We start from the raw sequence: 12,500 nt of genomic DNA on the forward strand, positions 1-12,500 counted from the left end.
TGTGCATTGGGCTTGTTCCGTTGGTTCTGTGCAGATCCTCGCCTCCACGTGTCACTATCATGGGTCTGTGCGCGGCAAAGGTCCTAAATCCTGGGTGGCCGGCAGCACCTGCTCTGGACTCTCGTAAGTCACATGCACCTGTACAGCACTGGCAAACCTGTTTAGAGCAATCCTACGTGCTGGCCAGTCGTCCCTGCTATGCACAAGACTCCATGTGTACTCTGTATGGATTTGTTCACATGGTACTGTAGGTCAACAAATATTCGGAGCATGTTAATTTTCGGCTATTTTCGGCCTGATCATGTTTGGCCTAAAATTTGTTGCGGCCGAAATTTTGTTTTGCGAGGTTCAGTGTGACAGTGTATACAGGTGGCAGCAGTACAGGCCAAACTGTGATGCAACCGAAATGGGTTTTAACCCTGGGAGGCCGAAATTTGGATGGGCCGAAAATTTGTAGAATTACAGTAAATATTTATAGAAAAGAAAAAGGAAATAACATAAGGCTGTTGGAGTACGCATCCAAGATGTGCAAGAGCTGTTAGCCAGTTAGTTGTAGAACATCAGTACCATCGGTCAGTGTTGTTAAATGTTATCGCATGAGCTGATTGTTTAGTAACTGGTGGTGTTAGTGGACATTATAGTGTAACTTGTAGTTCCTTGGTCCTTTTTCTTATGTATAAATTAGTCCTTGGCTCTCCATCTGAGTCCATTGTTACAATAAACATGATCAACTTTATGTTGTGTGTTGTATTTTCTGTGCAGTGTGATGTTCTACGATGGTGAAACAGCGTACAGCACTGCACCATTGAGAAGAGGAGCTAGTGTTAGTCTTGGTGACAACATGCAATGTCCAGCAACGTAATACTAACTTCATCTTTCCCTAGCGCAGGTGCTGTGTAACGAAAGCTTTTCCCCAACTGGCGGCATGTTCACAAACATTTGGATCTACTTCGAAGTATTTCGTCTGACAGAGCTCAGGACTATCTAAAACATTTCGGTGTGAAGACCGCACTTATTCACGAGCAACTGGAGTAAAATCTCTTGTACCCCATATACCATGGAGGGAGCAACCTTCAGCTGACCATTCCCTTTCCGTTATAGAAACAACTATCCAAACAGTGATCTTCACACTCTAACCACGATGAAAGCTTATGGTGTGCTTACTCACCGTTTTTTCTTGGTGTGTGTGCGTGCGTGTGTGTTTGTGTGTGGGTGGGTGTGTGTGCGTGCGTGTGTGTGTGTGTGTGTGTGTGTGTGTGTGTGTATGTGTGTGCGTGCGTGTGTGTGTGTGTATGTGTGTGTGTGTGTGTGTGTGTGTGTGTGTGTGTGTGTGTGTGTGTGTGTGTGTGTGTGTGTGTGTGTGTGTGTGTGTGTGTGTGTGTGTGTGTGTGTGTGTGTGTGCATGCGTGAGTGTGTGTGTGTGTATGTGTGTGTGCCTACAGATGTCCAGCAAACACGTGCTCTATCGCACAGCTGAGATGCATGACAACTTCCACTTTGGATGCGGTAAGACTGGCAACCAAACAGGCCAAAGGGCTCAATTTCTATCCTGAAGATCTTCCTGCTGATGGGCATGTGTATGTGATGCCATAGAAACCGCTTTGCCATGGGTCAGGGTAAACCCTGCCCTTGACATCATGTTAGTCCTTTGAGTTTGATGAAGAAGTCAGTTGTTTGTTCCAGTATTCCTTCCATTTGTGTGTGTATGAGTGTGTGTGTGAGAAAAAGCCACTTCATAGCTGTGTGGTGTAGACCAGGCTGAATAGTGGTGGTCAATTCTTCAGCCTTGCAAGCTGTTGAATGGTGCAATCCCAGCACAAGCTGCTATGGCTTCTGCTGTAGCATCGCTATCATCGCCTCTGGCGATGGGCGTCCAATGGTCCAATGGTGTGTGTCTGTGTGTGTGTGTCTGTGTGTATACATGGGAGTGTGGGTGTATTTATGTGTGTGCCTGTATGTGTGTATGTTATTGAAGGTGTGACTCATGACCCAGGCTTGTCATTTGACCAACCTATGGATCAGCTAGCTCCGAAGATTGTTGGCGAAGATGTCCACATGCGGGTAAGAAAAATCTTAACCCTTTACCGGCAGCCCCATACTTGAATGCGTCGTAAACGACGCATTCGACATGCATACTAAAACCATGCCTGGTATGACGGGAAGCATCAGCCCACGGGGATTTCCCGTGGCCCTCACACAGCCTAGGTATGATCCTATCCGTAGCTGAAGAGATCTACGCGTGTCCCATTTGATTTCATTGAGAACTGCGCGATCGAAAATTTACGGAAATACACGCGCACCGACAATGCCGTCTGCCTCCGTCAAAACGTCATCAGGTGCATTTCCTCTTGCGCAGTGAGTTCCTTTCGTCCTCAGATGACTTCTCCGACGAGGACCTAGCAGACCTTAGCTCTGGGACCCACGACAGATAGATAGATACTTCGCTCCAGCCGCCGATGCAAGCGAATTTCAAATTGCGGAGCGGAGCGCACGCCAAGTAAATTCTCACGCAGATATCGGGAGCTCCAGCCGCTGAAGGCGATGTCGTCGTGATGTACCTGGAAGAATCTGATGGTGCTTATGGTGGGGAAGCCATGGAGAGTGATCCCCGTGTCGACAGTCTCCCAGAGACGGAATTTTAGGCCATCGACTTTCTACGCACCTGAGTGACGGCAGCGCTGCGCGACTTGCGCACGACCTTACGAAGCCATCGGATAGCGATTTTGGGGCGATGCTGCTCTCAGTCGCGAGCGAGGCACGGCCACTGAAGTCTGTGATGGCTATGGCGTTCGTTTCCGCTCTGATGTCGACTTGTTTTGGCAGTTTCATGTCAATGTCGGAATCTTTCCGTTTTTAGACATATAGGTGCCAATTTAGTAGCGTATGTGTGTGGTATAATTATGAAAATAATTTTTTCCATCGTCAAGAAGTAGTACCAGACTTCCAAGAAAACATAACTTGCACATACAAAATGTGCCCTCGTTGTGAGTTATTGGCATCCTTCTCAATAGAGAGGTTTTGCATTCCGAATTTCGGAATTATTTTCGGAATGTGGCGGCAGCAGTCGAAAAAGTAGTCGAACTTTCGGAAGTGTGGTGGCGAAAGTGCATGGTTTTCCGAAAATGGATTTTCGGCTCTTTCATGTTTGGGAGTACATATTTGAATACAAAAAAGTGTATTTTTCATGTTTGTATTTTTGCTTTCTGCTGCTCTCGATTATTTGAAAAAATGTCCACGTATGTAGTCAGTTTGATTTTTGCTGGTTTTGCTGCTCTCGCTGATCTCGCCATGTTGACTAATCTTCTCACACTCCATCACACTCTATCTTCCTTTGCCATGGAGCCTACTGACAGTACAAGACAGTACATGTAGTTCGACAACCTCGTCTTCAGCTGTTGGATCACTTGGTCCACCATCAGTACGTCCTCATCTTCGAACCGCACCCAAAAACAGTTTGGCCTGCGCACATGGACTTGATCCTGCTCAGGGAGTCGTAAAATACCAGGTATTTTACGACTCCCTGATCCTGCTCAACCCCTTCGACGCTCTCCATTTTGTTTTTGCATGGCAACCCTTGGAAACGAAGTCGAATCAGATTTTCGGAATGCAAAACACTGAAAATACCGTTTTTCGGAACGCGCTTTTTTCGGAAAAGCACAGTCGAAAATAATTCCGAAATTCGGAATGCAAAACCTCTCTAATGTTATGGATTTCATATACAAAATGCACTTGCCGGTAAAGGGTTAAAGGCACACAGTGGAATCAGTCGGGGAAGTGAACAGGCTGACACACTGTGATTCAATGGTCCCTAGGAATTCATTCTCAATGTTACCTGGCTCCTAGCTCCAAACTGCACCAGGGTAGAATGCCCCCCCCCCCCCTCCCATGGCACATTCACAGCCACTGAGATGCACGTATATACACTGAGAGATACACATACACACACTTGCACACACACATGCACATATGTCACACACGGATTTTGACTGGTCTGTTGATCTGATCTGCTGCAGGCCAAGCGTCAAACATTCATACCCGGCACGGCCAATGTCCGCCGAGCCGTGGATCTTTTCGTCATCGCTGACAGATTCATAGTAAGCACGTACTCATAGGACCTAGCATGGCAGCTACGCTGGGAGCATGAATTGGAATTAGATTTGTGGCAGTGTGGCATTGTGGAATTGTGGAATGGGAATACGTGAAACGCATGAATTGTAATGACATCGTGGGTATACAGTGAAGCCTGTCTAAGACGACCACTCAAGGGACATTCAAAGTGTGGTCTCCATTGCCAGGTAGTCTCCTTATCCAGGGTCATTTGACTGGAAATAGCATCCTTGGTCCTGGCAGCATTGGTCTTCCGGGGCAGGTGGTCGCCTTACCCGAGTGGTCGCCTTGACAGGTTTTACTGTACTTATGTTGTTTGGGATCACCATCCTCCAGTGAGCCCAGTTTCGCAACACACATACCGTAGTGTCTTGTATAAGACCTGCCTTGTATAGAAATCTGCTTTGAATTCAAGCCTGATTTTCAAAATGCACTGGTGGTGCAGAAGCCTGCTTTTAGTATTGACATGCCTAGAAATACCTTGTTGAATAGAAGCCTCACTTGAATACAAGCCTAGCACTGACATCATACTGTACAGAAATAAGCCTGGCTTTAATACGCTATATCACTGTTACAGTCTGACCATGGTTGTGAGATTTCCGTCGATCACATCCATGTTTTCTTCAACTCATTGGAGAAGCGACAGCACTTGGATACCCCGAATTACAGTAAAGAGGTTCTGTACAACTTAATTGCGTCAGTAAAAAACGTTATCAACCTACGGAAAGTCTTACGTACACTGCATGCAGATCCGTGTCCCGTCATACGTAGCTTTCGAATCACGTAGCTGTCCTTGGCGACTCCGAACGCGCCCGTGTATGCCCTAGGGAGAGAGTCATAAATTCATACCCCAATCCACTTACGGAGCACGTCCGTTAGTAGAGCTCCATTTACGAACTCTTCGTCGTAAGTGGAGTGCAAACGCGCGAATTTACGTGTTTTCCGCCCTCTTGTTTTTCCGTAATTATCGATCTTTTTCACGAAGAGAAAACGTTTCGTATATGGGTGGGTGGGTTGAGGAGAGTTTCGTTTTGAAAATTATTGATAGCTAAAACATCAATCAATTTTAGCTGTCAAGTCAATATATTTTTCGTTGAAGGGGGTGGGTGGGTGGGGAAGGGTCAAAACTAAACTTTTTCGTTCCTTGAAAATTATCGATAATGCCGGATGACCCCTTACGTGAAGTTGCTCTACTTTATCTTATGCAGAACCTCTCTAAAACTGCACTTGGATCCCCTGTACTACAACAATTTGGTGGAGGACAAAAATATCGCTAGCTATGCACGGCAGCATTTGTAAAGACGGAGATGATTTCGAGCAAGTCAAGATATAATTATTTATGTTCTGTTTGTACTCAATACACAGCCGCCACAGTTTGGCAATGATGCGGCGCAAGTTCAAGACTTCATCAACAGCGCTATCAACTTCATGGATCAGGTAATGCCCTGGCACATTTGGCCACTAAAATGTCTCTCCCGCATTGGTCTTGTGACTAAAATGGCCGCCGCCCTCCGCAAGTCAGATATAGAGGTTATGCGAATACATAATCGGTTGAGATGCTCTGGCGGATTCGCGGCCTCGCGGGCCTTGTGGCTCAGCCCTGCACTTGAACTAGCGACCTGCACTGAGTGCGCGGCACCCACTAGCGAATCCACTGACACGCTGTGCACTCAGCGCCGATCAGCGATTCAACTGACTCACCTTGAGAAATCATTCGCATCGCCTCTATAGTGGGATGTCCTAAGATCATGATCGTGCCCCATGTGGGCCATACGCCTGAGAGGGGAGTACTAGGTTAATTAAAGGGGAAGTTCAGCCTAAAATCAATTTTTCACCAGTTGAAGTCTTCGGGGTGCTGAGTTGAATGGTCTTGGTCCGAGGAAGCTGAAATGCTCCCTTCCTCCTTTACTCCCTATCGAACTCGTTGCTCCCCCCCCCCCCCCCAACTGGGTGACTGCGCCCTACTAGATGGAGATTTGTATGCAAACTGTCAGTGAAAGCACCATTTCGTTCTTATAAAAGCACGGATGACCGCGATTGGCCCATATGTTGTAGTCTTTTGGATGCCGAGTCGACTGGTGTTGGTCCGAGAAGACTGCGGTGCAGCATTCGGCCCTTATTCCCAATCGAACATGGTTGAATAAGCGGTCACGTGCTCATGCGTACACCAGTCACCTGGCCACCATGCATGCAGGGTACACCTTCAAGCCTGTTGGGCGCGTTCCTGTCACTCGAGTTGAACCTTTGAACCTTTGAGTTTCAAAGATTCAACTCGAGTGACAGGGATACGCTGAGGTCCTGCTGGGAACCATTTGTCCAAACAACAGTTTTATCCGGAACTCATGGCCTGGCACATTGGAAGCATGGCTTGCAGTGAATGAAGTTTCCGCTCTTTCATCGTTTAGTTGTGAGTCTGATCTACTCACTCTCCATCGCTTTAGGGGCTGCATTGGTTCCTTTGATCGTTGCAGGGTAGGAGAGTTCCTACGGATGCGTGTAACTCACTGTGATCGAGTTTCACACGTGATGTACCATTTAAAAAAAATGTTATGTGGATGATGCTTTCTCCAGGCTATTCCAGGGTTACTCAAAAATATGACCGTGTCTCACACGAATCGTGATATTTATCATTTTATGTTATGTGCATGATGCTTTCTCCAGGCTTACTTGACCGTGAACATGCGCATATTCCTCAGCGGCTTTCTGCAACTGGAGGACAACACGAACTTTGCTGAATCCACCAACGCCAACCAGCTGCTAGACAGCTTCACCGCCTTCGTCGAGGCGGACTTTGTCAGTTTTGGCGTCGCCATAGACAGTGCTATGCTCCTTAGGTGAGAGGACAAGATGGCTATACAGGGATGCCACTTTTCTGTGGCTCGTATTCTTTCACAATCACGTCGCACTAGCCAATGAAAAGGTGATGTGGGCGATAGTCAGCAATGGCGGTAATAGAGGGGAGGTCAGAAAAGAAATGGAAGCTGAGTTAGCTGTCCAGAGATTCAGCACTTACAGGTACATTCGCTATTCGGTAAAAATTCTATGGCAGCAACTTCCTCCATACAAGCATATGCAAGAGTGTGCAGTCACGATAGACTCCACCGCAGAGTACTCGGCACGGGCTGTAATGTAGACAGCGTGAGTACTTGCTTGCACATGCTAATGTTTGGGGTTATGTTTTGCTGGTGTGTGTGTTTTTGTGTGTGTGTGTGTGTGTGTGTGTGTTTGTGTGTGTGTGTGTGTGTGTGTGTTTGTGTGTGTGTTTGTGTGTGTGTGTGTGTGTCTGTGTGTGTGTGTGTGTGTGTGTGTGTGTGTGTGTGTGTGTGTGTGTGTGTGTGTGTGTGTGTGTGTGTGTGTGTGTGTGTGTGTGTGTGTGTGTGTGTGTGTGTGTGTGTGTGTGTGTGTGTGTGTGTGTGTGTGTGTGTGTGTGTGTGTGTGTGTGTGTGTGTGTGTGTGTGTGTGTGTGTGTGTGTGTGTGTGTGTGTGTGTGTGTGTGTGTGTGTGTGTGTGTGTGTGTGTGTGTGTGTGTGTGTGTGTGTGTGTGTGTGTGTGTGTGTGTGCATGCATGCGCGCGCGTGGGTGTGGATGTGGATGTGGGTGTGGATGTGGATGTGGGTGTTGGAGTCTGCTTCAATCAAAGCAGTGTGCTGTCTATACTGGTTACCCCAGCAAGTATAGGGTGTGCATAGGTAACTGTCTTGGCCGTTTTATGCCAATGTACTCCATGTGGTGTAGACCAGATGTGCATTGGTGATCGATTCACATGGCTTCACAGGTTGTGTTGATTAGACAGTTATCTGGTGCAAGTCTTGATCTTTCTCATTCAGATCTTGTTCGCTATCGTTGCAATAAGTGCATTTGCAGATTTGCGTGTTTTTCTTGCGATGGGCGTATACATGGTACATCGTACATGTGTGTGTGTTCGTGTGTGTGTGTTCGTGTGTGTGTGTGTATGCGTGTGAACATTGCGTTCGTTCAGTGGTGTGTCTTTTGATGGATCAACGGTTGGCCTGGCCTTTGTGGATAACATCTGTGAAAGACGCGGTACATCCATAGTACAGGTGATTTATACACACAAACACATGCACACACACTCATACACACACTCATACACACACACACACACACACATACACACGCACACACACACACACACACACACACACACACACACACACACACACATCTCAGAAGACTACTTGAGTGGCGGAACTGTTTGGAACTGTTTTGCCGCATGCTTGTTGTCACCAACATTGACAAGGCCATTCTAGTATATCGCAGTGCACTGCATTGAGTGAATTTTTAAGATTCGAGTCTCGTTATTCAATTCTGACTCCTGATGCTAGCCACTGACCATGCCTTTAAGGAAGTTTTGAAGTGTACATATATTTCCAAACTCTTGTTGTTGACTTCTTTCTCTCTATATACACACATGTATCTCTGTCTCTTTTCTCACACAATTTCTTTAAAATGTACACATGCACACACACACACACACACACGTGAACGCACACACACACACACATACACACGCGTGAACACACACACGCACACTTGTATACACATGCACGTACACCGGATTGGAAACACTTGAACACGTGTCCTCCTCTCCCTGACAGAATTTCGCCGAGGCTCCGGCAAGCTTTGTGTCGCTAATCATGAGCCATGAGCTTGGACACACGCTCAGCATGCAGCACGACGGTGATCCAGGTATGTTCCATTCACTGTTACACATAGAGATACACGCAGGAGCAAACACACACACACACACACACACACACTTAAACACCCGCACTTAAACACCCACGCACACCCACGCGCGCACGCGCGCACACACACACACACAAACACACAGAGCATGCAGCACGTTCGTGATCCCGATGTGTCTCATTCACTAGAGACCATTAACAAACTGTCACGCTAACGGTCAAACGATTGGACAGCTCCGATTTCCAATCGTCAAAGCATGCAGGGCAAGAAGCTTTGCGTTGAACCATTCAGGCAAGTGATGCGTGCTTCTGACATGTCACAAGACTGTTGGCACGGAGATGACCAATTGAATTTTTTACTCGAGAAAGTGGTTAAGTCGTGCTTTCAAGCGCGATAAGAAGTCGAAGTGCGTGTTCATGACAGAAATCCAGTAAAAACAGTCGTGTTCATGTTCTATCAGCTAATCACAGCCCTTCGCGAAGTATTTTGAAGTTCGATATGAGTGTCAAGCGTGGGTGCATGTTGGAAATGCAATCAAAACACTCGTACTCGTGTTCGATCTGCCTTCATCACCGCCCTTCGCGCTGCGCACGGCGGGCCGTGATTCCTTACATGAACCGGAATCGTAATCATTTCGTGGTCACCCGTTGGAGCTGCTCCAATCGTGCTCACGAAACGATTCGAGTTTCCCGCGCGCCGGCCTCGTTCCATGTTTGTCCCAATCGTCGCTCCTGACGGTTTGCTAATGGTCTCTTCTGTCACAGGTGGACGAAGATGCTAAGATGTCTTGGTGCCCGCACGCACATTGTTACACATCTAGTACGCACTCGGATCAGTCATACACTTGTTATATCAAACACAAAGCTACCTATGAATTATGAAGGGAAAGGAAGAGTTTCGAAGTCTGAAGAAAATGTTTCAACTCTTACACCAACTCTGTTGTCAAGAATGCTATCCTGTTGTTTATGGTATTCCATCCTATTTGTCTGTATATGTAATTATTACTTGCACAGCACACTTGCATTTGCTGCTGTTCTCTGATTTTATTTACATAAACAGTTGCTATTTCCTAACTCTGAGATTCACGAATTGAATCGACAAGCAGACTAGAATGGAAGTTTGTTTGCGGTATTTGTATTCCTAATTTTAACACTCAAGAACGTAAGGGCTACACGCCCAACTACAGTTGAGATTGGATATAACGACACTCCTTCGGGAGAGAACCAGATGTCACTATATTCGATCTGTCACTAAACCCGATCTTCACAAAAGACTTACTAAACGACTTGGGCAAGAGAATTGTGTCACTAAACTCAATTTGTCGTTATATTCAAGGTCGTTATATCCGATCTCCACTGTACAGGGAAACAAATGTGAGAATGGAGTTGACAGGCGCGTAGCACCCCCGTTGGAGCTGGTACAGCCGGAGTGGAGTCGGGGGGGGGGGGGGTAAAATTTTGAAAAGAGGGTACAAAATCCTGCGTTCTGGGTACTACCCGGTTAACTGTACTTCCTCCGCCTAGGCAAAATTTTCGCTTATCTCCTTCAGCCCAATGACAGGTGTCTGGCAGCAATTGTTGCCTTTTGTGCACTTCACCATCACACAAATCTGCTGGTTCAGACGTACCAGTTCCAGACAAGTCGGCGAAGTCGGCAAAGAGTAAAGAAACACCTAGAGTAGAGCGCGTTGAACGCGAGTGAACTGGTAAAAAAGACACGAAGTCAGTCACTGGTCAAGGTGGGTGGCTGGGTGCTGCTAGAGTACCAATGGAGACTGGAGTACAGAGCAGAAGTGTCATGTTGCGAAAAGCCAGCGCGTTTGATTGTATCCGGCACAAGATGCTTGATGCTTGATGCAAGATGCTTGAAGCTGAGAAAGCCACTCACAGTCAGCGATGCTCGCCCACATACTGCAAAACGAACCAGAATCGGCACTGGGCAAAACAGGGGGAAAAGAAAGGCTTCGATGACAGGGTCGTCACTCACCCAGCTCATTCGCCTGATGTCAACGTGAACGATCCTGAATCGACGCTGAGCTCGTCAGCTTTGGCTGGTAAGAAACACGACCGATCGTACTCTTGAAGGAGTGAAGCGCTTGGAAAAGTGTCGATACGAAATATTTGCGCTTCTGGAAAGTGTGAAGTACTACCCGACAACAAGTGCTGCGTCGCCTGATGACAAAGGATGACTTCTACATCTTTCGACTTGGAGTGTTTCTCTTGATGTTCAACGACTCCTGAACTCATTCTGAGTCGTTATAAGCCGTTCTGAGAACCTGGAATGTATCAGTAAAAAGTGGAAAGATAAGCGAATATTTTGCTTGTGTGGAGGAAGTAAGGGATTTAGGAAAGAGGAAAAAAGGTCTATGCTGTATGCCTTGTGCCATTTCTGGTGTTTGATTGTTACTTTCCTCTCCACCATGCAGGACGTATGACATGTGATAACTGTCCAGAAAATAACCCCTGCATCATGAACCCTTCAGTTTCGTAAGTTTCATTTGCTGGACTTCAGGACAAATTGGCTGACTGCTTCTGCAATAATAGTCATTGGGGTAACCTGAAAGCTGTTATTCTGTCTCCCTCTCTGTCTCTCCCTCTCTCTCTATCTCTCTCTCTCTCTCTCTCTCTCTCTCTCTCTCTTCTCTCTCTCTCTCTCACTATCTCTCTCTATCTCTATCTCTCTCCCTCCTCTCTCTCCCTCTCTCTCTCTCTCTCCCTCTCACTCTCTCTCTCTCTCTCTCTCTCTCTCTCTCTCTCTCACACACACTCGCCCTCTTTATCTCTATCTATCTCTCTCCTTCTCTCTCTCTCTCTCTCTCTCTCTCTCTCTCTCTCTCTCTCTCTCTCTCTCTCTCTCTCTCTCTCTCTCTCTCTCTCTCTCTCTCTCTCTCTCTATCCCTCTATATATCTATCTATCTCTCTCTCACTATCTATCTATCTCTATCTATCTATCTATCTATCGATATATCTATCTCTCCTTCTCTTTCTCTCTCTATCTATCTATCTACTTCCTCCGGAAACAAAAACTTCGTGACTTTTTCACGTGACTTTTCAAGGAGTTACTGTGCTCAACAGAAGTGTACTTTTGGAAGAGAAACACTTCAACACATTCATTCGACATATCTACAATATCTACACTAGAGGATCGATTAGTGGGAGTAGAATCTCAGTCTGGGTCGCCATCGCTCGACTCATCACCGCTGAAACCGTTTCAAGTGGCAGGTCGATCGACGCGATGTCGTATGTCGCGGGGAAGCTTCTCCGCGTCCCTGATCGTCTTCGCTGTTACCTGGATGCCTTCTCCGACATCTTGGCGGAGACCACGGTAGCGCTGCAGCGCTGGTACTCACTACCGCGTCCGCTCTCGCTCCAGATGCCCAGAATAACAAACACAGGTAAAGCCAAACATTTCAAATTTCCTCCGAGGGATATGATAGTCGTACCAGCACTCCCCGACTGCTCCGATCAGATCTCGCCTGTTCTCCTTGGCGACCAAGGACACATCGTCGAGGCCGCTGGAAAAGGGGAGATCATCCATTTCGAGGTATGGGCTCTGCAGTGGCTGAACGACTTCTATTTTGAACTAATTACTTGTTCATCTTGCTTTGCTGCGCGAAGTGACGATTGTCACATCTCTGCGTTTTGGAGTTTTGACATCTTGCCGACCTGTTCACATGCCGACAG

The 12,500-nt window shown here is 46.9% G+C and overlaps 1 protein-coding gene across 1 annotated transcript in view; it reads left to right on the forward strand.

Annotated features, from left to right (window-relative positions):
• LOC135824916 (neurogenic locus notch homolog protein 1-like) overlaps nt 1-12,500 on the forward strand; it is a 77,011-nt gene that overhangs the window by 9,089 nt on the left and 55,422 nt on the right. Inside the window, exons 5-14 of the mRNA XM_065337658.1 lie at nt 35-123; nt 763-823; nt 1,443-1,506; nt 1,976-2,061; nt 4,014-4,094; nt 5,473-5,544; nt 6,769-6,941; nt 8,087-8,168; nt 8,727-8,817; nt 11,243-11,303. Coding sequence (XP_065193730.1) covers nt 35-123; nt 763-823; nt 1,443-1,506; nt 1,976-2,061; nt 4,014-4,094; nt 5,473-5,544; nt 6,769-6,941; nt 8,087-8,168; nt 8,727-8,817; nt 11,243-11,303 — 860 coding nt within the window. The remainder of the gene's footprint in view (nt 1-34; nt 124-762; nt 824-1,442; nt 1,507-1,975; nt 2,062-4,013; nt 4,095-5,472; nt 5,545-6,768; nt 6,942-8,086; nt 8,169-8,726; nt 8,818-11,242; nt 11,304-12,500) is intronic.

The sequence above is a fragment of the Sycon ciliatum genome, chromosome 9 (assembly GCF_964019385.1).
Source record: "Sycon ciliatum chromosome 9, ocSycCili1.1, whole genome shotgun sequence".
Lineage (NCBI taxonomy): Eukaryota > Metazoa > Porifera > Calcarea > Leucosolenida > Sycettidae > Sycon > Sycon ciliatum.